The 24,660-nt window shown below is 36.5% G+C and overlaps 1 protein-coding gene across 2 annotated transcripts; it reads right to left on the reverse strand.

Moving 5' to 3' along the window:
* Positions 1-3,331: 3,331 nt before the first annotated feature.
* Positions 3,332-23,026, reverse strand: wars2 (tryptophanyl tRNA synthetase 2, mitochondrial). Of its 2 annotated transcripts, none has more exons than XM_067409702.1 (6): positions 22,933-23,026; positions 13,213-13,470; positions 7,583-7,663; positions 6,911-6,993; positions 6,699-6,817; positions 3,332-4,114 (listed from the first exon to the last, which is right to left on the reverse strand). In XM_067409702.1, the coding sequence occupies exons 2-6, from the start codon at positions 13,351-13,353 to the stop codon at positions 3,666-3,668; spliced, it is 873 nt and encodes a 290-aa protein (XP_067265803.1). In that variant the 5' UTR covers positions 13,354-13,470; positions 22,933-23,026; the 3' UTR covers positions 3,332-3,665. The 2 variants fall into 2 exon arrangements, with proteins under 2 accessions (XP_067265803.1, XP_067265802.1); XM_067409701.1 differs by lacking the exon at positions 22,933-23,026 and adding an exon at positions 22,755-22,887 and having other exon boundaries at positions 3,333-4,114.
* Positions 23,027-24,660: the final 1,634 nt, after the last annotated feature.

A 24,660-nucleotide genomic window follows, 5' to 3' on the forward strand; every position in this document is an offset into this window, starting at 1 on the left:
AATATTAGCTTTTTTATAAATAAAGATTTCATCTCCTGCTCTTCATAATCAAATATCATTACAGTGTGTAGCCTAAATGTTCCACACAGCACTAACACCTTCGTATAGTGAAAAAAACACACAATGCGATCAAGGCTGTGACACGTTAAAATGACAAAAATCTTGGCTACTTTTCATTGTTCTCATGTTTCACGTTTTCATCAAGACTGTTCCAAACAATTAATAACATTACATTATTAAAATTAAATATTACTATTATTGATAAGTGTTCAAAGAATAACTATACATGCATTAACGTGTAGCGTTTTTCTTGCAAAAAAGGAATAATTAAAGCTTTACAGCCGGCAAGTAGCTAAATAGTAAAATAATAATAATAAAATAAACGAGAAATTAGTAATGAACTATATAGTAGTTGGATAAATAAAACTAAATCAACTAGAAACAAATTTAATAAATAGTCTAATTAAAAATAAATTTCACAATAAGACGGATATAGAAGAAATATAGTTACATTTAAAAATGCTAAATAAACTTACAAAAAAAGACTCAAAGTTTATGATTCTTAACCGCTAGTATAGCGGTAAATAATCATAATCTTTGAGTCTTTTTTTACACAAATTACGCAGTTAACTTTCTACATGCATAACATAATTTACATTTAACTGCGAATTTATTTGATCAAAACAGTGGTTGAATTAGTAGCTGGAGCAGATCGCGCTGCATCCTAATTTACACGAATAGCTAATTTACACTTTAACCCTAAGATCCTGCTGCCTGTTACTTCGAAACAAACCGGTTCAACTTAAACCACAGCAATTAGGCTGACGATGTGGATGGGATCCGGTAATATCATGGCGTTGATAAATGGTTATTTCCGCGCGTTATTCTGAATACCAAATATTTTTCTTTTATCTGCTCCAATTAATTGTTAACTAATTTATTAGTGCATGATGATGCAATGCTCTTAATTAAAGTGTGGATTAAACAGTTTAATTCTAATTAAATATAATTGAATTAATTTAATATGTATACACTCAGTCCTGTTTTGAAGGTCACATTAAAAATAAATTGACTAAGAAACCATTAATATTAGCCTATTATTATTATTATTATTATTATTATTATTATTACGAAATAGACAGACCATTTGTTTTGGGGAGAGAAAGGGAAAGCTATTCGGTAAGTCTCATTAGAGGGACTCTTTATTCTCGCTGGATGAAACGTTGCCAAAATACACGGGATCCTTTTTAAGAAAATGCTAATAATCAGGTTTGACAGCAGAATTCCATTGTTTCGTCATTGAACGCAGTAGACCTATTTTTGATGTTTGTTAACGCTTAATTAAAAAAAGGCTGACCCCCATCTTTCAGAAACAGAGCTCAACTGGGTCTAGTATGCGCATCACATGAGCCATTACCCAACTAACTCAACACATACTTAACTGCGCATCGCTTGGTATCATGAGCGCTGCATCCGATTAGCACTGTTCACTGATTATGATAAAACACGTACTAAATGTCTTACACGTTTTGTTGTCATTTTACTGGTTATTTAACTCCAGCAATTCAATATTGGCAAATGAGCATGCTTGCACTTTGGGTATTATTTCCATTTAGCTGCGCATATGGAGTCTATACCAACGTTGGCACAAAACTCAACAGCTAAAAATAGCGTATTTGAACAAGGCGAAAATGAATGACACTTCAAAGCAAAGAGTAACGCGAAATACTGTCAAACAAGCGACTGTTCTTCGCAATTCCTTCAGCCTATAGGATATATAGAGAACGAAAAAACCCAGCTCTAAACAAACGAATCATTTTGCTGCACTGATCATTAATTGCCCTGTGGAACGAATAAACTCCCCACCTAATCCTCCCATATATCCTTGAATTCAAAATACTGCTTGGAGAAAAATACTTGTTTGTGCAGGCTACATGACGATGGAAACGTTTCCAATAGCAATTTAAAAGAATCCGAGAAAATGCGGGTACAGTTAATAATGTTTTCTCATTTCATGATTTATGATGACTTCTTTTAGGATTATTTCATCGAAAAGTAGGCAGAACTATAAAGGAAGTCATTATAAATGTGGAAATGTTATTTTTGACTGAATTTAAGTAGCTAGCCTATATGAAAAAGACCTAGGATTTGAAATTGTTCCCAATTTAAAATTACAAGCATAACTCATTATTTTAAAGTACGCTCATTTATAACATAACAAATCCACTCTTGGGTTATGGATTTCAATATTAGCCTGTGCAATTTTTTTTTTCTTTTTTGAGAAATTTCTTTAATACACTCCTGGCTACTTTTATTCTTTAAATGTAGACAGAGCATATTAAATGACAAGCTTTTGTACCTGAAAAATTTGAAAATATCATCATAGACCAAGTGCATCAAGACATTGAAACATGAAACATTTCCAATTTTATCAATTGCCCTGCCTTAAAATGTATCATTTTGCTTTGGACAGACAATCTTGACGCCTCTTCACAGATACATTCCTACACTGTAAACCCGAATAAGTTGGCAAAACTCAAAAAATTGAGGCAATTAGTTGCCTCAAAATTTTTAAGTTAAGAAATCTAAAGTTTAAGTAAGCAGAACTGGGAGGTTTTTATTTTGTACTCTTACATTTAAATTATTCTTAACTTAAAATGTTTGAGTACACTACTTCATACATTTAACTTAAAATGTAACCTCACTGTAAACATTTTTTAATCAGTGTAAACTTAGCTAACAAGCTAATTCAGAAAATACTAACTTGCTACTAATTTGCTGACATCTTAACAATAGCATGGTATAGCACTTGCTGAAAGAATAAGGCAATATAAAGCATTTAACATACTTGCTCTCAAACCAAGCCGCATGTACCACTTGTCACCATGACAAAAACCTAAATCTAAATTAATCTAAATTAGCGTAAAAAAACATTAATAACTACTAAATATCCCTCTTAACATTAATCTTGCATTAAAAAAAACTTATATAACACTTAATTTTAGCATTTACTCTGCTTTTTGAGTGCCATGGGCAAAGCATGCAGGGAAATAGAAATCCCAGCCCACTTTCATTTAAACTTAAGTTCATCTAAATTAAAAGAAATAAGTTGATAAAACTCAAAACAATGAAACAGTTCAGTTCACTTAAAATGTCAGTTCTGTGAACTAATTTGTTTAATTTAAGTTTGTCCCACTCAAACCAATTCATTATTTTGAGCATTAGGATTTACAGTGTATAGGAGGAAAAAAACAGTGCAATAGGCTACAATTAAATTATTATTCTTACACAAGCATGCATAGTGCGTGTGTCAAGTGCCATGTCAACTAACGGCCTTGAGCAGACTTTGCCAAGTCTTCCACTACAACAGGACTGGCAGTTTCTCCTGCTCAGCGTTTGTGTGTTGGGGCACGGGTGAGATTGAAATAGATTTTGAATACTGAAAGTTAGTCATATACCAATAAATAAAAAAGAAGATTATTTTATTTTAAATACATAGAAAAATGAACAAAAATACAAGATTTAATCAAACAAAACTGAGCATTTTGACAGACATGGGAAATTTATGGTATTTACTTACCAACATTTTTTTTTCCACCAGTAAACTAAAAGAATCTTAGACAGACAAAGAAGAGTTTGTTGCATCTCACAGTTTATGAATTGCCTTAATAAAAGCCCACCAGTTTCCTGACTTCCGTCATCACGGGAGCTGCGAGGCTGCGAGCCTTCTCTGCTCCTTTGGCTAACAGACTCTCAAGATGGCCTCTGTCGGCCCTCAGTCTTTGGATCTCCAGCCTAATGGGTTGCAGCTTCTGTACAATAACCTCAGCCACCACATTCTTGTACTGTCCAGTGTCCATACCCTCAGCCAGCCTAACCACCTCCTCCACGCTCTGTCCAGACACAGCCGCATGCATGGAGACTAGGTTTGAAACACCTGGCCGACTCTCAGGCTCATAGGTCACTTCAGAAGTGAAGTCAGTCACAGCTCTGCGAATCTTAAAGACAATGTCATCAGGCGTATCGGTCAGAAAGACTGTAGATAACTTTTGGGGGTCTGACTTGGACATCTTAGAAGAAGGATCCCTCAGAGATTTCACCTTTCGAGTGACACCTGAGAGTTAGAAGGCAGGAATAGTTAAACATTTCATCTGCATTGCAATCAAGTGAATGTTTTTTACACTCTCAGAAAAGGTACAATAGCTGTTACTGCACTCTAAAAATGCTTGGTTGTTTCAACCCAAATTTGGGTCAAAAATGGACAAACCCAACCGTCGGGTTAAATTTTTTAACCGAACGGTAGGAGTTGTCCATATCTGACCCAAATCTGGGTTGAAACAACCCAGCATTTTTTAGAATATGGGGTGGTACACCTTTGTACCAAAAGTGTACATATAAGTAACTAAATGGTATATTTTAGAAACTTTTTATAAGGTTCAGTTCAAGTGACAACTTTTTGTACCATTTTTTTTCCTGAGAGCATGATCTTTCCTATTAACTACAGTTCAAAAGTTTAAGCATTTTAAATAATGCCTGTATTAAACAAGGACACATTAAAGGATTAGTGCACTTTCAAATAAAATTTTCCTAATAATTTACTCACCCCCATGTCATCCAAGATGTTTATGTCTTTCTTTCTTCAGTTGAAAAGAAATTAAGGATGATGAAAACATTCCAGGATTATTCTCCTTATAGTGGACTTCAATGGCCTCCAAACAGTTGTTGGTCAAAATTACAGTTTCAGTGCAGCTTCAAAGGGCTTTAAACGATACCAGACGAGGAATAATGGTCTTATCTAGAGAAACGATCGGTCATTTTCGAAAAAATTACAACTGTATATGCTTTATAAACACAAATTACCACCGAACATTACGTTCATTCCGTAAGTACAATAGGGAAAGCGTAGGACATACAGCGTAAGCTTTTTGAAGAATATAGAAGTGCGGTTTTGGCGGAAGCACGTGCAAGGCGATCATTTGTTTATATAAAGCATATACATTTACATTTTTTGAAAATGACAAATCGTTTTGCTAGATAAGACCCTTATTCCTCATCTGGTATCGTTTAAAGGCCTTTGAAGCTGCATTGAAACTGTAATTTTGACCTTCAACCTTTTGGAGGCCATTGAAGTCCACTATAAGGAGAAAAATCCTGGAATGTTTTCATCAAAATCCTTAATTTATTTTCGACTGAAGAAAGAAAGACATGAACATCTTGGATGACATAAATTATCAGGAACATTTTTTTTGAAAGTGGACTAATCCTTTAAAGGATCAACAATGTGTCGTTGTTTAATAAAAGTATAATCTATAGTAATGTGACAGTAAAGACATTATAATGTTACAGAAGTTTTCAAATAAATGCTGTTCTTTTGAACAGTCTATTCATCAAAGAATAAAATCACTGTTCCCACAAAAATATTAAGCAGCACAAATGTTTTCAGCATTGATAATAATAAGAATGATATATGAATGTATAAGAATGAATAATAAAGAGAAAGAATAATAAATAATAATAGAATGATTTCTGAAGGATCATGTGACACTGAAGAATGCTGAAAATTCAGCTTTGCCATCATAGGAATAAAAAATATATTCAAATAGAAAACAGTTCATTTAAATTTTCCAGTATTACTATTTTACTGTATTTTTTTTTAATCAAATAAATGCAGACTTGGAGCATAAGGGACTCCTTTCAAAAACTATACAATATAATATAGCATATCACTTAATAAAAGTAAGTCACTGACACAAAATATGTGTGAGATATTGAATTTAGTAACTGCTATGATAGATTTAGTTCAGTAAAGAATTTGCCTTATTCAAACTGATAACTACTTCTTTTAACTATTCATTAAATGAACTGGCTTGTATAGTTGAACCAAAAAGCGGTGCCGAAAATGGCGCAGGAAACTAGTTAATACAGATTTCTCTGAAATGCTTCCTTCACAATACTGCCAAATCATTTCAATACAAAAGCAGTCACAGAATGCAATTTTCCACTTTTTATAAAATCAAGTTCAGTAAATTAGCATTAAACAGTAACCACAAACCTCAAACACTCATCAGATTGAAATTAAGAATCTCAGGAAAGCAACTGGGATGTGTAAATATTATTTCTTTGTGAGATCACAACACAGATGGTCAGATCTTTCATTTGGTTTCAGTGCAACAGACAGTGTTTGGCTTCTTCAGCTTTGGCTCTAGGATGCAGGCACAGTCTTCCATCACATGTAAGAAGAGCGACGTGAACCGGTCCTTTGTGAAGTCACTATAGGGAAACCCCCCAAATCCATTATCACCCCATCACTCAGATAGAGGAGGAAGAGAACATTCCTTTAATCAAAGCACCATTGCACACATGACTGGTTTCATATTGTGCTTTTATGATGGTGATAATTATAGAAAATGAAAGACTGTAGTTCAAACTGATGGTCCAACATGCCTGCCATGTGTGCGAGTGACTTATTATGCGAGGGTACGCTGTTGTGCGAACGTGTAACATACTGAGAGGAAGGCAGGGCGCTTGAGCAGACATTTGAGAGCACTGACTCATCTGTGTTCGCTGAATGACCGGGTAATTTGTCGTACTTTTCCGCTTTTCAGAGTTTGTGCACAGGTGAATCTTTATGAGAAAAACAGACTGATTAAAACGGGAAGTTAAAGTCATGAGATAAATACTAGAACTTCCAAACATACTGAGTAGGGCACGAGGCTCGGGGAAGAACTCTCCATACTGGTTGTTAAAGATGCGGGCCAAGTCCTGGGCGAGCTCCAAGTGCTGGATCTGGTCCTCCCCAACTGGCACATGTGTAGATCTGCACAACAATAACATCACACTCTCTCAAACAAAAAGCTGGGAATATAACCGCACTAAGAACAAAACACATTAAAAGCAGAGCCGGTCATACTTGTAGAGCAGAATGTCCGCTGCTTGCAACACTGGGTACGTATAAAGCCCCACACTGCCTTCATTCTTCTGCTTGCTCTTCATCTGCAACAAAAAGAAATGGAGGATTTACCAGTGGAAGGACAGAGGGGAAAGTTTGAAATAAATCTAAAGCACCTTTCATTACATTTGGCTGCAACTGTCTGTTTTCTTATTACAATGAGGTCTAACATCAAGCGCTGTCTCAGTGTCCCAGGTCGGGCTGAATGAAGGAGTTTTGCCACATTAACACACACAGGCAGCATCCAAAGGCCACTTTCCGCCACGTTTCACATGCACTCAGCTGTTGAGTAAACAGCTAGGTGTTTTCCCTGCAGCGGTGGGAGGCTTCTGGCCGAGCGCTCCGTCAGCAGCAATATAAAAGGGTTGTCCTCTCTGGGTGAATCACAGTCATTATCAAGCCCTGTCTCTGCCTGCCAGGTCCGCCCACCCTCACGACCGGCACAGGAAAACCCTGTCGCCGTGCCACATAGACAACAAACAGAGGAGGGAGGCTTGAACATTTAAGTTGGCAAGTTACCATCTTCTAGAGGGCTCTAATATATCATGTGTCTTTTTATTTAACATGATCACGTGCAGATAAAAACTGTTTTTCAGCTGATAAACGCGGCAAAAACAAGCGTGCTGTCATTACCTTCCATTGAGGTAGGTGCCGTAAACGCGGCATGCTGGTAAGGCAACCCAGGATCCATGAGAGCTCAGCATGTTCAGAGACCTGCACAGATCAATTGTATAATTACATTTTCACAACAAAAATTACGTGGCACACATTTCTTTGGACTATCAATTTATTAAAGGCACAATATGTATTTTTTCACCGCTAGAGGTCGCCTATTTAAAACAAAGCGCCGAATCTTGGGAGTTGTTGTCTTGGGAGCCAGGGAAAAAGAATCTGATGGGACTCGGGCAGAAATCATGTTCATGGATGAGATTATTAATGTTACTGTAATATGAAGCAGAGCAGGACCAAGTGCTGTGCGAACAGAAATGAGGCCGCTGGAGAGATTGCTAATGAGAGACGAGTGCGACACATGGCTCGAAAGCAGTGGAGCTTTTATTATGCCGCAGTCGCCGCTTCCGCTTCTTCCGGTCAAGCGCATGTGGGGTAACGCAGAGCTGTTTATCATATTAGATACATCCGAGGGTGTTGAAGATGTTATAACGTATGAGACATTTGTTGCACAATGCAGTAAGCTAGATTGATATTAGAATATCATGTTAATATAAATCAAGAAACGAGACTCACACAATAAGACTAAATGTCTTGAGCTATATAACAATGATTAGTTTTCTGTCTATAAATGTATCCCAACAGTTGTTCCCTTGTCTAATAAAGCATATAATATATTAAAGCATCTTTGGTGTTTTCATGGTTTCTACAAAATAAAACTGGAAATTGACAGGCGATGCACGGACACAGCCCATGTCCTGGTTAAAATTGCTAATTTCTCTGGATTTAAAGATTCTTGGAAACATAATCAAGATAAAATATATAACACTGTTTTAGTGTTTTTTTTTGTTTGTTTTTTTGTTTTTTGATATTTCAATCCAAAAATCTTACATAATGTGCCTTTAAGAAATACATTGAAAATGTAATTTATTCATGCAATGCTTTGAACACACTTATTCTATGATGAGTAAGTTTTTAATTTCTCAATTTTATTTTGAAGAAATCAGGGTATCCAGATATTATGTTGTAGAAAAAGCCACATTAAAAGAATGAATTTCTCCATTTCTGAGTTAGAAAACCAAACAGTAAAGGCTATCATATACTGTAGAGTGTTTCAAGGTCAATAATAAGACTTTTAAAATAGATAAATTGATGTTTTCATGACATGGCAATGGTTAGTTCAGGTTGTAAAATTTATTGTAACTCCACAAAAAACTTAATGATATTTATGAATTATACAGTGGGGATTGAAAGTTTGGGAACCCCTTTCAGAATCTGTGAAAATTTTTTAACAAAACAAGAGAGATCATACAAAATGCATGTTATTTTTTGTTTAGTACTGTCCTGAGTAAGATATTTTACATAAAAGATGTTTACATATAATCCACAAGACAAAAAAATAGATGAATTTATTAAAATAACCCCGTTCAAAAGTTTGGAAACCATTTATTCTCAATACTGTGTGTGGTTACCTGATGATCCACGACTGTTTTTATGTTTTCTATTGGTTGTTCATGAGTCTCTTGTTTGTCCTGAGCAGTTAAACTGAGCTCTGTTCTTCAGAAAAATCCTCCAGGTCCTGCAGATTCATCAGTTTTCCAGCATCTTTTGCATATTTGAATCCTTTCCAGCAGTTACTGTATGATTTTGAGACCCATCTTTTCATTCTGAGGACAATTGAGGGATTCAAACACAACTTTTAAAAAAGGTTTAAACGTTCACTGATGCAATAAGATCTGGGGGTGAAAACTTTTGAACAGGATGAAGATGTCCACATTTTTCTTATTTTGTTGAAATATAATTTTTTTTTCATTTAGCACTGCCCATCGGAAGCAACAGAAGATACTTGCATGTTTCCCAGAAGAAAAATTAAGTACAATTTACCTTGATATTTGAATTCAAAAGTTTTCACCCCCCAGCTCTTAATGCATCGTGTTTCCTTCTGGAGCATCAGTGAATGTTTGAACCTTTTTTTAATAGTTGAGTTTGATCCCTCAATTGTCCTCAGCGTGAAAAGATGGATCTCAAATTCATACAGTAACTGCTGGAAATGGTTCAAATATGCAAAAGATGCTTGAAAACTGAAGAATCTGCAGGACCTGGAGGATTTTTCTGAAGAACAGAGCTCAGTTTAACTGCTCAGAACAAACAAGAGACTCATGAACAACCATCACAAAACAAAAAAACAGTCGTGGATCATCAGGTAACCACACACAGTATTAAGATCCAAGGGTTCCCAAACTTTTGAACGGGGTTATTTTAATAAATTCAGCTATTTTTTTTTTTGTCTTGTGGACTATATGTAAACATCTTTTATGTAAAATATCTTACTCAGGACAGTACTAAACAAAAAATAACATGCATTTTGTATGATCTCTCTTGTTTTGTAAAAAAATTTCATATTTTCACAGATTCTGAAAGGGGTTCCCAAACTTTCGATCTCCAATGTATACAGTATGATCACACTTTAGATTAGGGTCCAGTTCTCGCTGTTAACTAACGGTTAATTACAGCTCTTGCCTCAATAAACTCCTAATTACTGCTTATTAATAGTTAGTAAGGCAGTTGTTAAGTTTAGGTATTGGGTATGATTAAGGTATGTAGAATACAGTCAAGCAGAAAAAGGCATTAATATATGATTTATGAGAACAGCCAAACTCCTAGTAATATGCATGCTAATAAGCAACTTGTTAATAGTGAGAATTTGACCCTAAACTAAAGTGTTACTAAATGTGTGTGTGTCAAATTATTAAATTACTCTTAATATGCACAGGGACAGTACATTATGCAAAACCCGTACATTATGCATAAACTAGGCATCTTCGTAGCGCCCCTGTGTGGTAATGAAGAGAACAAGAGGTTCCCCACCTTTCAACAGGTGCATAATAACACAGTATGGCTTCTCTGCATCCAAACTTTATTACAAGTACTCAAACTAGTCTTTCTCTCATTATAAAATCATGAAAGAGCTTATTTGACTGCTGTTGTGAAATCTTCACAGCTCCCAAAAGAGCTCCAGATTCGAAAGAAAAACACTCCTCAAAATCGTTCTGCTTCAGAGAATTAAACTTTATGGGTGCTGGCGACACAGCCATCACCTCTCATACTCACAAAAGGATTCTGAGGTATCTGACGTAAACCCTGAGAGGAATAAACATAAAATATGATTTTATGGCCCAGTGTTGAAAGAGACATTTATTACAGTTAGCTAATCTACATGTGAGGGTGAGACAGCGGATATGAAGATGACTGAGGGATCATGGCAGAAAATCTGATATAGTGGTGGTATAATGTCTCAGATGACTTCATTTGTCAGATTTGTGCAATCAATTAAGACTAGGGAAGAGTGAGTGAAACAATAAAGGCCTAATTATAAGCTTTTTATTCCTAAGACACATCAGTGAAAAGAAATTTAAAAGAAAAATGAAGGTCCAGAGTGTAAAAAAGGGTCATAATTGTTTCGATTTATGCATAGAGCTCAATTACGCGGGTCTGCCAGAAACGCACGCATAAATCTCTCTGTTGTGTGGATGTTATTCTGGTAAAAGGGTTTCTAGTGCAATTTATCCCAAACACACATACAGCTACAACACCAAGCCCTGTACTTAAGATCCGATTGATTTTAGCTTGTCACCATTTTTTCAATGAAGTCAAGTGTTTTCCTTGGGCCAGGGTATTATTTTCACATGTGGAACAGTCTTGTGCTCATATGTTCTATGGGAGGTCTTCAGTCCTGCCAAGATATGTGGCATGAAGTTAAAATGGAATAAAATCAGGAGGAGTGCGAGTGTGTGCGTTTTCACATGCTCGCTGCAAAGTTCCAGTGAGAAAACACACAAAAACCCGACACACTTTCACTCTGCTGCACAACACACACAAACACACACAGTTGAAAGCATATCAGGTGGCTGAGAGGAAGAACATGTCCACACTTATTATAGTTACCCTTCAAAAGTTGCTCAATTCGAGAGAAAACTTGCTGGACAGCTAGCGAGTTGCTGCGTACAGTAAAATCTATTATTATCCTCCTCTTTCTGCTTCATGTGGTCACTTTGAAGTGGGCCGTGAAAACGAATCTGTGTGTTTTCCCCATCCCGAGAATTTTTAGAGATAGGAATGAATTTGGTAGAATAAGCATTTAAAGCTAGCCTCTATTAAATAAATATTTGTAATGGAAAATATGTTTTAGCTGACTGCCAGTAGTTCAGCCCAATAAAACGACCAGACTCCTTTATGGAATGAGACTTCTGAGGTTATTTGAAAGGTGCTTTTGACGTTATTTGACATTGTTTAGGCAGCAGGGATGAACAAAGATCTGCACGGTTCAAAAATATAATACTAGTAGCAGTTATGCATGGTTTAAAGGGATAGTTTAAACTCTGTCATCAATTACCCTCATGTCGTCCCAAACCTGCATTACTTACTTTCTTCTGTGGAAAACAAAAGTAGATTTTTTTTTTTTTTTTTTTCATACAATGAAAGAGTTGCTTTGAACTCCACTGTCTGTCACTGTGTGAATAAAAACATCAAAATATCTTCTTTTGTGTTTAGCACAAGAAAGAAAGGTGAGTAAATGATGACAGAATATTCACATCTGGAAGAACTATCTCTTTAATGTGAATTAAAGAATTACTTCAGAATTAAAATTTCCTGATAATTTACTCACCCCCGTGTCATCCAAGATGTTTATGTCTTTCTTTCTTCAGTCAAAAAGAAATTAAGGTTTTTGAGGAAAACTTTCAAGGATTTTTCTCCATATAGTGGATATCAGTGGGGTACAATGGGTTGTAAATTGCAGTTTCAATGCAGCTTCAAAGGGCTCTACATGATCCCAGCAGAGGAATAAGGGTCTTATCTAGTGAAACAATAGGTCATTTTCTAAATTTTTTTTTTTTAAATTCAAAGTACCGTGGTAGTACGTACGTACGTCATCACGTTTGACTTAGTCTTTGCACATTCGCTTTGTAGACACTGGATCGGTATTTCCGCCAACGTCACACATGACCTTTCCAGCGTGATTACGTAATGCATGCCGCATCACAGAGCAGTGCAAGATGAACATTTGTGGTTAAAAAGTATATAAATGTTTATTTTTTTTAGAAAAATGACTGAACATTTTGCTAGACAAGACCCTTGTTCCTCAGCTGGGATCATGTAAAGCCCTTTGAAGCTGCACTGAAATTGCAATTTAGACCTTCAACCCATCCAAACCTGCGGAAATCCACTGAAGAAAGAAAGACAAACATCTTGGATGGCATGGTGGTGAGTAAATTATCAGGAAATTCTGAAGTGAACTAATCCTTTAAAGCCATAATATATACATTGTTTTTGAATTACCGTAAAGCATTTTGTCACTCTCGTGTGTACGTGAACATGAGGCGAGATTGTGTCGGGTCGGCGCAGCTCAACTTGCAAGTGCTGTTTTCTGGTGTAGACGTGCCAGAGGGGGTTAGTGCTCGCCTCAAACACACCACTACAAGTCAATTAACCATCGTAAGGACTTAGGAAACTTTTTATGAAGGTAAAAAAAGTTACGTAGTTCTGCTTTAATACATGTTGATTACTTGGAAGAAAGTCTTCAAAGCAAGACTCACTTGAGACTGCTGAAAGAGGATGGAGCGAGTTGGGTCAATGCCACAGGCCAACAGACTGGCAGCCATGTCCAGGATGTTATCTCGCAGCAACTGAGGGTCCTGAGGCTGGGTGATGGAATGAAGGTCTACGATGCTGTACATGACTGTACTGTACTCATCCTGCAGGGCCACCCAGCTCTCTAGAGCTCCCAGATAGTTCCCCAAGTGAGGAACACCTGTGGGCTGGATTCCTGAGAAAACCTGCCCTTTAGGGAGGCTCTGTAGGGAAAAAAAGAGGAGGAGACAAAATCCGTTTAGAAGAAAGACAAACAGTAATAGGAGAAACAAAAGACAGCATAAAAGTGAATGTATTAAAAGTTGGTAGTCCACCTACAGGAAGAAAGCCTTACACAGTTTTATGAATGTTATCAAAGCGATAAATCCAAAGTATGTCTCACACTAACAGAGCACCCTACCGGGTGAGAGAGTGCTAGAGCGGAACTGCTCCACAGCCAATGAAAACACTCCACAGTTCACAGCCAGCCAATAGCAGCTTTTAAGAGTGACATAGTTGTGGAATAACAATCACAGTAGTGGTCCTACCCGAAACAGCAATAGAAGAAAGCAGTGCGATGTTGTAAACCCATAAAGTATCATTTAAAGATTGGGAAGAATAAAACAAAGAGCTCATTTTAAAATGCTTGAAATGAGAATGAAGCCCCTACTCCTTAGTCTTTATGGGAAAAGAGAGAGAGAGAGTTCTCGCCCACTGACCTCTGGACAAATATTGTGATAATAGCCGGCTTAGATGAGCCAGGTTCTGACAGTGGACGGTGGCAGTAAGCTCAGGCAAGTTGAGGATATACATAATTAGCTGTAGTTGATGCTCTAAAAAATACTTTATATTCATATTCAAGTCATAGTTTAGGGTCCAATTCTCACTATTAACTAACTATTAACTATGACTTTTGCCTCAATAAACTCCTAATTAATAATAGTTAGTAAGGTTTAGGTATTGGGTAGGATTAAGGGATGTAGAATATGGTCATGCAGAATAAGGTATTAATATGTGCTTTATAAGAACAAATAAACAGCCAATATACTAATAATATTTATGCTAATAAGCATCTAGTTGATAGTTAGAATTGGACCCTAAAGTAAAGTGTTACCAAAAAAACTAAATTCAAAATTTCCAAACTCCAACTTCCAAAACTCCCAAATAATCTAGTAGTCTTTAAGAAAAGAGTAAGATTACAAAATAAAGCACACTTGCATGAAAATAGTTGTTAACACCTGCATCACATGTATGAGGTAACTTACTTTGGGGCCCTTTTACAATCTGAGATCTATGGCTGATCTGAAATCAGTTTGGCTTGAGGGAAGCCTGTAGCCAAGGGAATACATACAATCACTGATCCAGTATCATTAGCTAGTTAGCCTATACGTAGAGAAGGAGTAGGCTATTTATGCCATTACTTGGTGAGTAATTGCAGTGCAGTGGCCCGAATGCACAGGGCCTCTCTGAGGTGTCAGAAGTGATTTGGGGCAGAACGGAGCCTGGTTCATGTGTGTTCTCACCTTGCGCCATTCCCCTCTTCCCCTCCGGCCGATCATTAACCATCCAGACATGGTAATGGTGTCATTTGAGACAATCGCACATAAGCTGAAACAACACTAGTCCCAAATACCGAAGGAATAATCAGCCTATCATTCCTCCCATCTACCGACAAGAAGGAATGTCTGAAAAATCAGATTTTTTTATATCAATTTTTTGGCAGCTGTTGTGATGATGGGGGAACTTTATTCAATGGGTATTACATAGTAACCTGAAAAATGCCCATTTTCAATGTCATTCTTCATTATTTATTAAGGGTGTAGGTATGGTTTTAACCATCATAGTGACATCAGTTAAACAATACAAAAATTCCTAATCCTTCAATTTTTATTTATATGTGTTTATGCCATAAATAATTTTTTTTCAGTACATTACCTTGTCTAATCTAAAGTTAAATGAAAAAGGCTTATTTATTTTATACAGTGTAAAATACATGCATCATGTATTTATGCAATATGATTTCATACTGAAATGATTCAACAGAAATGTACAAGTCTTGAGGCTCTATTGTAATTTGTAAATATGTCAAGAATAAACAATGCTTAAGTCAAACACAGATGTTAGACAGCATCCCTGTTGTGAAATAAAATACTTTCATTTTACAACTAAAATCATGACACACAATACTATTCCCATACTCACCAACCGTAATTTCACCCATTTACTAAAATTTACTAGACTTGCTCTCTCTCCTCAGCTGTCCCACCAGCACAAACCCCTTCTTGATGACACCTGGCAGGAGCAGGAACTTCTCTCCTAATGTTTTACACTGACAAACACAACACTGTTGTACCACAGTGCTGCAAAAAAAATCTTACAGGTCTACCATATGGAGTACACATTAAACCGTAAAAGTGTGTGCGCAAGCCGATAGGGTTACATAGTACACCTACAATCCCTGTTCTTACATTCATGTAGGCACTTTGTAGGAGTATTTAATTGTAAGAACGTCTGTGTGTGTTCCAGTGTAAGTCAAGAACCTCCATTTGACTACTTGAGATGAACTGACTCTTCTGTATCAAAAAAGTATTGAAAGTATTGCAGGACAGTTAGAGTGATGGAAAAACAATTATAAGGTTTTCATGCTTAAAAGGACTAAGCCAGAGGTTTTTAATAAGGGTAAAAAAAAAACATGCAACTAATCATATAGATAATCAGCTTTTCAAACACTTCTCATATCTTTTGTTGATGTCAAAGGCTGTGTGTCCAATCAAAATCAATCAAAAATGTTATCTGTCCTCTAAAAACTAATTCAGGGGACCTTTATACTTAAATATATATATTGTTGTGAAAAAAAAAATCAAGTTCTGAAATGCTGTTAGACTTTTTACTTGTAATTGTTATTTTATTCAGCTTGGATGACACACAAATTATGCCTACTGATTCGATATACTATCATGACTTGGTATAGTTTAACATTTTCAGTTAATCAAAAATGTATTTAATTTTAAGTTCTGTTAATGTAAAATAAAATCTGATGACGTGTAAACGTGTTTCATTGTTTTGAGTTGTATGAACTCTTCTTTTAATTTAGAAGTGAAACTGGGCTGGGATTTATATTTCCCATCATGCTTTGCCCATGGCACTTGAAAGGGAGAGTAAATGCTAAAATTAAGTGTTATATAATGTTTTTTTGCACAAGATTAATGGTAAGGGAGATGTAGCAGTAATTAGTGTTTTTGTTATGCTAATTTAGAAGAGTTTCTGTAAATTTTGTTTTTTGGAGATTTACCATTTTGGTGACAAGCGGTGCTTGGTAAGTTCATGTTACTTAGAAATGCGTTTTATTTTGTCCAAAAAGTGTCTTCACCTTACTTAAAACATTATGTTGGATCAACTTAAATAGTTGCATTCATGTTGACAATTATTAAGTTCATGTTACTTAGAAATGTGTTTTTATTGTGACAAAAAACATCTTCACCTTACTTAAAACATTATGTTGGATCAACTCATAATATTGCTTTGAATTAGTGTAATTCTCCCAATTGGCTTAAGTTAAAAATTCTAGTGGAAAACGTTAACATATTTTTTTTGTTGAACCAATGTTTTATTTTTTAGAGTGTATTAAATAATAAATACACAAAAAAATGATTTAATCATTTCAATGTTTGATTTTAGGAACATTTTATTTACTGCTGTATTTAGGTGAAATATCGGGTCTCCACTAGATGTTCAAATTAAAATTGGACATGGACTGTAATTAACAACTGGCCATTGCTATGCTCACACTGTGAAAAATTTCTAATAATAAAAAAAAACATCCACCAAATGTAAAAATTAAGTTCAGCTACTGCCTTAAATTAAGTCATTTCAACTCGTTAAAAGTTTTTAATACCTAGTAATTACCTAGTCTAGTTGTATAATATAACTTAAAAATTCAGTTGAAATTAGTTCAATTATTTTGATGAGTTAAAGTAATGGAAAAACATATGTTGCTATGAATTATGGATTACATCATTTTTTACAGTGAAGAGACATTCACCAAGAAGTGATAAATACCCTAAAGAACCATCAAGACCTTGACGAAAGAGACAGCCTAGCTGGACTCTGACATCCCGGCAGAGACGGCCATCTTTGCATGCCAATTCCAACACTACCTTTCACCACCCTTTATGGTTCTGCAGGAAAGCATCAGCAGCTCAGTAAATGTGGAGAAGCTCTCCACAGGAGCTGATATCAGAGAGGGAGCGTGAGGCCGGTTCTGAACGGCACCTCTGACCCTCCCGCCCCAGTCCATTTGTCCCCCACTAAGCTTCAGACACACAGAACCTACTGTTACAGTGTCTATCAGCATCGCCTCACTCACCCTATTAAAACAGACATCACGCTGAACAGCAGAAACACATGCCTTAATCCTGCCACTCTCCGCTGGGCTACCCAACAAAGCCCGGCTTTGGTGAAGTATAGAGCAGAAAATCATTTTTATGCACCTTCCCGTGCCCGAAACGGTGGGGAATGTGTGCTTTTGCCGTACCGAAACACACTCAGCTTGAAGCGAAGTGTGAACGACCGAAAATAAAACAGGAACGAGACACGTTTCGGGGGGAAAACACATTAGAGAAAGCATGAGTGACAAAGCCAAAAAAGCAGCGAAAGAATGAGCAAGGAGACAGACCAAAAGAAGAAGTATTTCGTGGGGAGGAGGGTGGCGTACAGGAGGTGGCAGGGGGGCAGGAGACGGAGCGTTTGATTAAATCTGCGGTTGACGTTTCGGACAGGTGAGATTGATGAGGTTCCTCTACGCTTCACACTGTGCGGAGAGCGCAGGGAGAGGAACAGAAACTCGCAGTGTGGAGAGCCAGGGCTGGGGGCCCTCTCACACCGTGGGGTCCCCGGCCTGATTAATGGGGCTGGAGTCCCTTCAAAAACAGCGCTCCCAGCAGAAAGGGCCGCACCGCGCTCCAAAAATAACCAGGACGGGACAGACGCTCCACTACGGACCGCGGCTCGGAGGCCAAACCCTGAACCGTTTAGGACCAATCGCTTTTCTTTCACTACAATCCTCCCTCTGCCGATCGCATTACATATTAAAAGATAGGTTACGCTTAGTCTGACATGAAATATAATCATTTGCAAGCTACACAGAAAAGGCTGCCGGAATCTCAAACCAAAACCCAATGCCTGGCATGGAGAATGATAAATGTCTTGCATGGATTATATTGCGATATTTGGACTCTCTTTATAAACTACACTATGCTAATAAAGGACAAATCCACTTTGACCTTTTTTCCCCTTTGAGCCTCGACAGGAAAAACGCAGAGGCGCTAGCCTACTAATGACAAATTAAACACATAAAAGTCACAACGAAGCAGAAATAACCTGCATACACCTCATAAATTTATCAAGGTGTAATTATGGTAACACTCAGGAACTCATGAGCCAGGCTTTTTTTTTTTTTTTTTCTTGTTCCCTCCAATTTCCTGCAGAGCTGACTGTTGGTTTGAGCACTGCCCAGAAGCTTGATACCAGATAGTGGGTGCAATTCAATTAACTACGTCAGATTTTCTGTTACCATAAGTCTACAAGGTATGGCACAAAACTGCAGCATTACTCTACAGGAATTTAGAGCCAAAATACACTAAATTATCAAAAATATTATGAGCGCTAGAGGGGTCTGGAGGATTTATTCAGCACATATTGCATTCATCCTTCAGCATGATTAACCGAATTACGCAGTGGAGTGTGAAATAAAGTGCTTAGCTGACATGTAAAAACAAATCGTGTAATTAATAAACATAATCAGGCCAAGCTCATGTGAGCCTCCTTTCCTACGGTTTCCTCTCCGGGCGGCTCTGGGAGTACGTTTAATGGTTTTAGCTGACATGAGAGTTAGAGCATTTAGACCTGAAGAAGAATTAAGAGCCGTTTCCTTTTCGTGCAACACAAGGCTGAGATGACTGATATCAGCCATTAAGACCACAGGCGATTAAGGGCCGGATAGGGAGCGTCATGTTTTATAACACAGCTTGGAGCGAAGGCCCACTGCATCCTGCTGCCTCATGCTGCAACGTATGGAAGGATAATCAGGGAAGTTTCAGGATGTGATTGGAACAAAAGCTTAAAACTGACATCAGTTTTATTGTCTAAATAAGTGCATAAAACACTTACACAACAGGGGTATTTCAACAGAGTTTTCAACACAGAGCGAACAATATAGCGAACAAATTAGCATTTGTTAGTCAAAACTTGCAGATTTTGGTATTAACACACCCGTATTAAAGTGCTCCTTTTTTGCTTAACAACTTGATTAATTGAGACTTTTTGACATTTTATAAACAACATTTATTTATAGGCATAGGCATGAGGTTAAATTCCCCTCTAACTTATACTTGGAAAGAAAAATCCATACTCATCTCTGGCTTTTCACACCATATTTCAATGACCTTTGCCAGGAATACACTCCATATGTTGACGCACATCACACCTAGCAGCATTGTGAACATCCGCGTTAGCACGCGGTCCCCGACATTTGGAGAAAATTAAAACAAATGAAAACCAACACCTCATTTCTAATGTTGTTGCTGGTAATACAGGACTGCTGGGATGGTTTTGACGTCTTTCTGTAACCTCACTCCCACAGTCGCAGCACTCCGCACTTTAGTGTCCCAAACGACACACTGCCTGTAGTTAACAAAACAGAGACTGGCTGCCAGCGGTGGACGCACATTCCTACACGGCAAGTGTGCAGAAGTCATCAAATAAAACCTGGTTGTCAATCAAGTCAAGGCAGTGAGGGCTTCACATGCTCAGTAAAAGGCTCACAAGTTATAATTTACTGTGCTTAGGTCCAGTTAGGGTTACACTTTGGGAATTGCATTGTTTAATTAACAGTTCCTTAACATACTCCAGTTCACTTTGAGTACCAGGATTCCCGTATAGAAAAAAAAGGCTGTAATGGCTGTTATAATCAGTGTTATTTTAAGATGGTTTCTAACAGTGAGACATGGCTAATTGAGCAAGAATGAGTGAATTTTGCATCTTGGGTCAAGATAATCCAGATATAAAAGTGGTATAGCCTAGGTTTAATTATTAATAATAATACTACTACTAATAAAAAGTAGTTCATAGATATTTTCTGTCAAAACTGATGATTATTATTTTTTATGGAATATTGCAGTATTTATTGTAAATGAATTATCCATGCATTGCACATCATTGGGTTTTTTTATATGTGCCCTCGACACCTCTTCTCTTCTCTGATGATGTGATTACTAGGGTGAGGGTGGGATCAACCTGTCACTCACATGAGATCACAGCAGTTGCAAACCGCAACCATCCAATCAATTCCTGATGAACAAAATCAAGTCCCGTCCTACTTTTTTTTTCTTGTTCAAGAAGTCTTCAGTCTTTTTCTTCAATCGGATATACATCACTATAGACCTTAGCCTGATTAGACATTGAATCTAACATTAATGAAAACAAGGATTTAAGGGATAGACTTACAGAAATGGAAAGCACTGTAAAAAGGTCTAGATCACGTCATTTTCAGAACTACAATTCTTCATCACTGCAGAACCTAATTTATTCCCTGCAGATAACAACCATTTCAAAATGCTTAGCTACATGTTACTGTACATGTAACACTTCATATATAAATGTTTACTGCCACTAATGTCTATTCTAGACCTTTAAAAGCTTCAGCAACTTGGTACCTAAAACTAATAACACTGCAGTTATTTACACATTAGCCTATATTTGAAAAGACTATACAGCACTGTAAAAAAGGTCTAGATCACGTCATTTTCAGAACTCATAACTGTTTTAGATTTTTTTTTTTACTTTTTTCCCAGAAAGACATTTTACCAGCTGAACAATGCATGTTGTTAGATCAACTGTACAATCCATTAAACACACTGTACTTCTATCTCTAACAGCCTCATTTTTATTCCTGATATGGCACTACCATAAGATCTATAGGAAAGAAAAGACTATCACGATTTGCATTTCACACCAAACTTAAAAATATCTGTTAACACTTAAGTATAGGGAACACATATAAACTATTAACTATAAACCATTACTGCTTATTAATAGTTAGTAAGGTAATTGTTAACTTTAGGTATTGGGTATGATTAAGAATGTAGAATAAGGTCATGCAGAATAAGGCATTAATAAGTACTAATAAATAGCCAATATTCTAGTAATATGCAAGCTAATAAGCAATTTGTTAAAAGACCCTAAAATAAAGTGTTACCAAATATTTCAAGAAAGTTTCTGTCTTTTGACAAAGTGCGCAAATCTATACAATAAAATTCAAAGACCTTCAAATGCTTAAACAGTCTTGAGAATATTTATAGTAAAAATGAGAATATTCGTTGTGCACTAATCATACAAACTAAATATATCTTTCATGATAGTTAAGCAAGAGTGAGAATTAATGTAAGATTCTCCACAACTCATATGCAAGCCACAGCAAGGAAACGCCGCAACTAAACAACTCATTTTTTTACTGTTTTCTTTCACTATTTTCATAGTTTAAAAAATTTAATTCAGCACAAGGGAGTAGACAAAATTTCAACATTTTGTTCTACTCTAAGAATTTTTTTTTACTTTGATTTACAAAAACAAGTCTACAGACTGCTGTATTCACCAACTCTAGTTAAATGATAAATGAGTGGAATGAAGGACGTCCTGAACCTACAACCTCAAAGCAGAGTTGCACAACACAACAAAACATTTCCCAATGTATGTTTGAAATAAAATGAAATTCACAAATCACAATATGATGTAGTTCTTCCAAACTCTGCTGAAAAACATGTTGTCTTTTACAGAATCATGAGATCATCTTAATGTTGTTATTGTTACCACACAAGAAGCGAAAGATTCTTAGACATGAGAAACATTTTTTTTGAAGTGTTTTTGAAGGCTCTTATGCTCACCAAGGCTGCATTTATTTAATAAAAAATACAGTAAAAACAGTTATATTATGATATAGCCATTAATCGAGTCTTCAGTGCCACATGATCCTAAAGAAATCATTCTAATATCCTAATAATAATAATAAAAAAAATCCTAATTATTTCAAACCTTTAACTGGTAGTATGTGAATAAGCTACAATTCTTCATCACTGCAGAACCTAATTTATTCCCTGCAGATAACAACCATTTCAAAATGCTTAACTACATGTTACTATACATGTAACACTGCATATATAAATGTTTACTGCCACTAATGTCTATTCTAGACTTTTAAAAGCTTCAGCAACTTGGTACCTAAAACTGATAACTGACAAAGGCGCTTTTTAAACACTGCAGTTATTTACACATTAGCCTATGTTTGAAAAGACTATACAGGCTACTGTAATGTGTTTAGATTGACAATTACACTTGTCGGATACTTTCAATGTATTGCAGAAGGTTTCCACTGAAGGTGAACCATGTAACAGATCCTCCGTAATGCTCTCAAACTGCCAAATAACAAAATGGCAAAAAGAGAAGACCTTCTTACCGTCGTTCCCGTCGCTTTCCCAGCTTTAAATAATCTTCGATAGGAATTACTCTTGTGAATAAAACGAAATACAGATTTCACGTTACACTTCATGGACAGCGCCATCTTGAATTATTCATAAACACACACGTACGGTGTCCAATAAGGGACATAAGGGCAAAACAGATCGGTAACTCACTCATATTTCAAAAGGAGCTGCTCATGAAATTCCCACCTCAGCAAAAATATTGGGCGAATATTCAGAGCCCTTGAAGTGGGAACTTAGTTTGGAGGGAGCTGTGCGCTTGTGTCATAATTAATCCGTTTGCAACTCACTTGCCAAAGGGAGCAATGAGAGACAGTTTCCTCATTATCTTGGAATGTTTCCCCGATGACAGCACAACGCGGAGTCCATCACCCACAGGAATTTCCAAGGTAAGAAACTTCCATGACTCAAAAAAGGTTGGGATTCACTGTTCTACCACAAAAGAAAGTGAAATAAAAGTATATAATTTTCACTTCTGAGTTAACCATGCCATTAAAACCACCCTTAAAGTTAATCCTTCCTTCACATTGTAAATGTTTATTACACACACACACTCTGTGCCCAAATGTCACCTACTGTAGGCAAGTAACTCACTCAATTTTGAGACAGAGTAAGTATTAAAGGGTTAGTTCACCCAAAAATGAAAATAATGTCATTAATTACTCACCCTCATGTCGTTCCACACCTGTAAGACCTTTGTTAATTTTCGGAACACAAATTAAGATATTTTTGTTGAAATTCGATGGCTCAGTGAGGCCTGCATAGCCAGCAATGATATTTCATCTCTCAAGATCCATTAATGTACTAAAAACATATTTAAAGGTTTAGTTCACTTTCAAAAAAATTTTTCCTGATAATTTACTCACCCCCATGTCATCCAAGACGTGTCTTTCTTTCTTCAGTTGAAAAGAAATAAAGGTTTTTGATGAAAACATTCCAGGATTATTCTCCTTATAGTGGACTTCAGTGGCCTCCAAACAGTTGAAGGTCAAAATTACAGTTTCAGTGCAGCTTCAAAGTATATGCTTTATATAAACAAATGATCGCCTGAAAACTGCATTCACGTATTCTTCAAAAAGCTTCCCTATTCAACTTACGGAACGAACGCAGCGCCAGTTACATTTTTTCCGTAAGTAGAATAGGGGAGGCGTAGGACATACAGCGTAAGCTTTTTGAAGAATATGAAAGTGTTGTTTTGGTGGAAGCACTTGGAAGGTGATAATTTGTGTTTATAAAGCATATACAGTTGTATTTTTTTTCGAAAATGACATCGTTTCGCTAGACAAGACCCTTATTCCTCGTCTAGTATCGTTTAAAGCCCTTTGAAGCTGCACTGAAACTGTAATTTTGACCAACACCTATGAAGAGACGGCGCCAACTCCTGCGAGGACTTCAGAAGACGCAATCATCTGGATCAACATGGACATTCCCAAATTTCTATATATCCTAATTATTGTTAATATGTAATTTTTTTTTCCAGAAGCTCATTGCTTCTACCTTCAGTGAAACTGCTAACAGTGATTGTAAATTAATTGCCTAAATTATTACATTATTTGCTAACTGCATTCTTTAAATTGTAATGTTGACATGCATTCTCTGTAAAGCTGCTTTGAAACGATATGTATCGTGAAAAGCGTTATACAAATAAATGTGAATTGAATTGAATTGAATTGAACCTTCAACTGTTTGGAGGCCATTGAAGTCCACTATAAGGAGAATGATCCTGGAATGTTTTCATCAAAAACCTTAATTTCTTTTCTACTGAAGAAAGAAGGACATGAACATCTAGGATGACATGGGGGTGAGTAAATTATCATGAAAATTTTATTTGAAAGTGAACTAATCCTTTAAATCAGTTCATGTGAGTACAGTGGTTCAATA

Source organism: Chanodichthys erythropterus, chromosome 14 (assembly GCF_024489055.1).
Source record: "Chanodichthys erythropterus isolate Z2021 chromosome 14, ASM2448905v1, whole genome shotgun sequence".
Taxonomy (NCBI): Eukaryota; Metazoa; Chordata; class Actinopteri; order Cypriniformes; family Xenocyprididae; genus Chanodichthys; species Chanodichthys erythropterus.

What these genes read in the sequence shown, in the direction of transcription:
- wars2 (XM_067409701.1), bottom strand. Translation starts at nt 22,859, where the DNA reads ATGGCGCTGTCCATGAAGTGTAACGTGAAATCTGTATTTCGTTTTATT. An exon ending in GGAAAGCGACGGGAACGACG is followed by an intron (nt 13,471 to 22,754) that starts GTAAGAAGGTCT and finishes TTTTCCCTACAG; the next exon opens with AGCCTCCCTAAAGGGCAGGT. An exon ending in CGAGCCTCGTGCCCTACTCA is followed by an intron (nt 4,115 to 6,698) that starts GTATGTTTGGAA and finishes TCTAACTCTCAG; the next exon opens with GTGTCACTCGAAAGGTGAAA.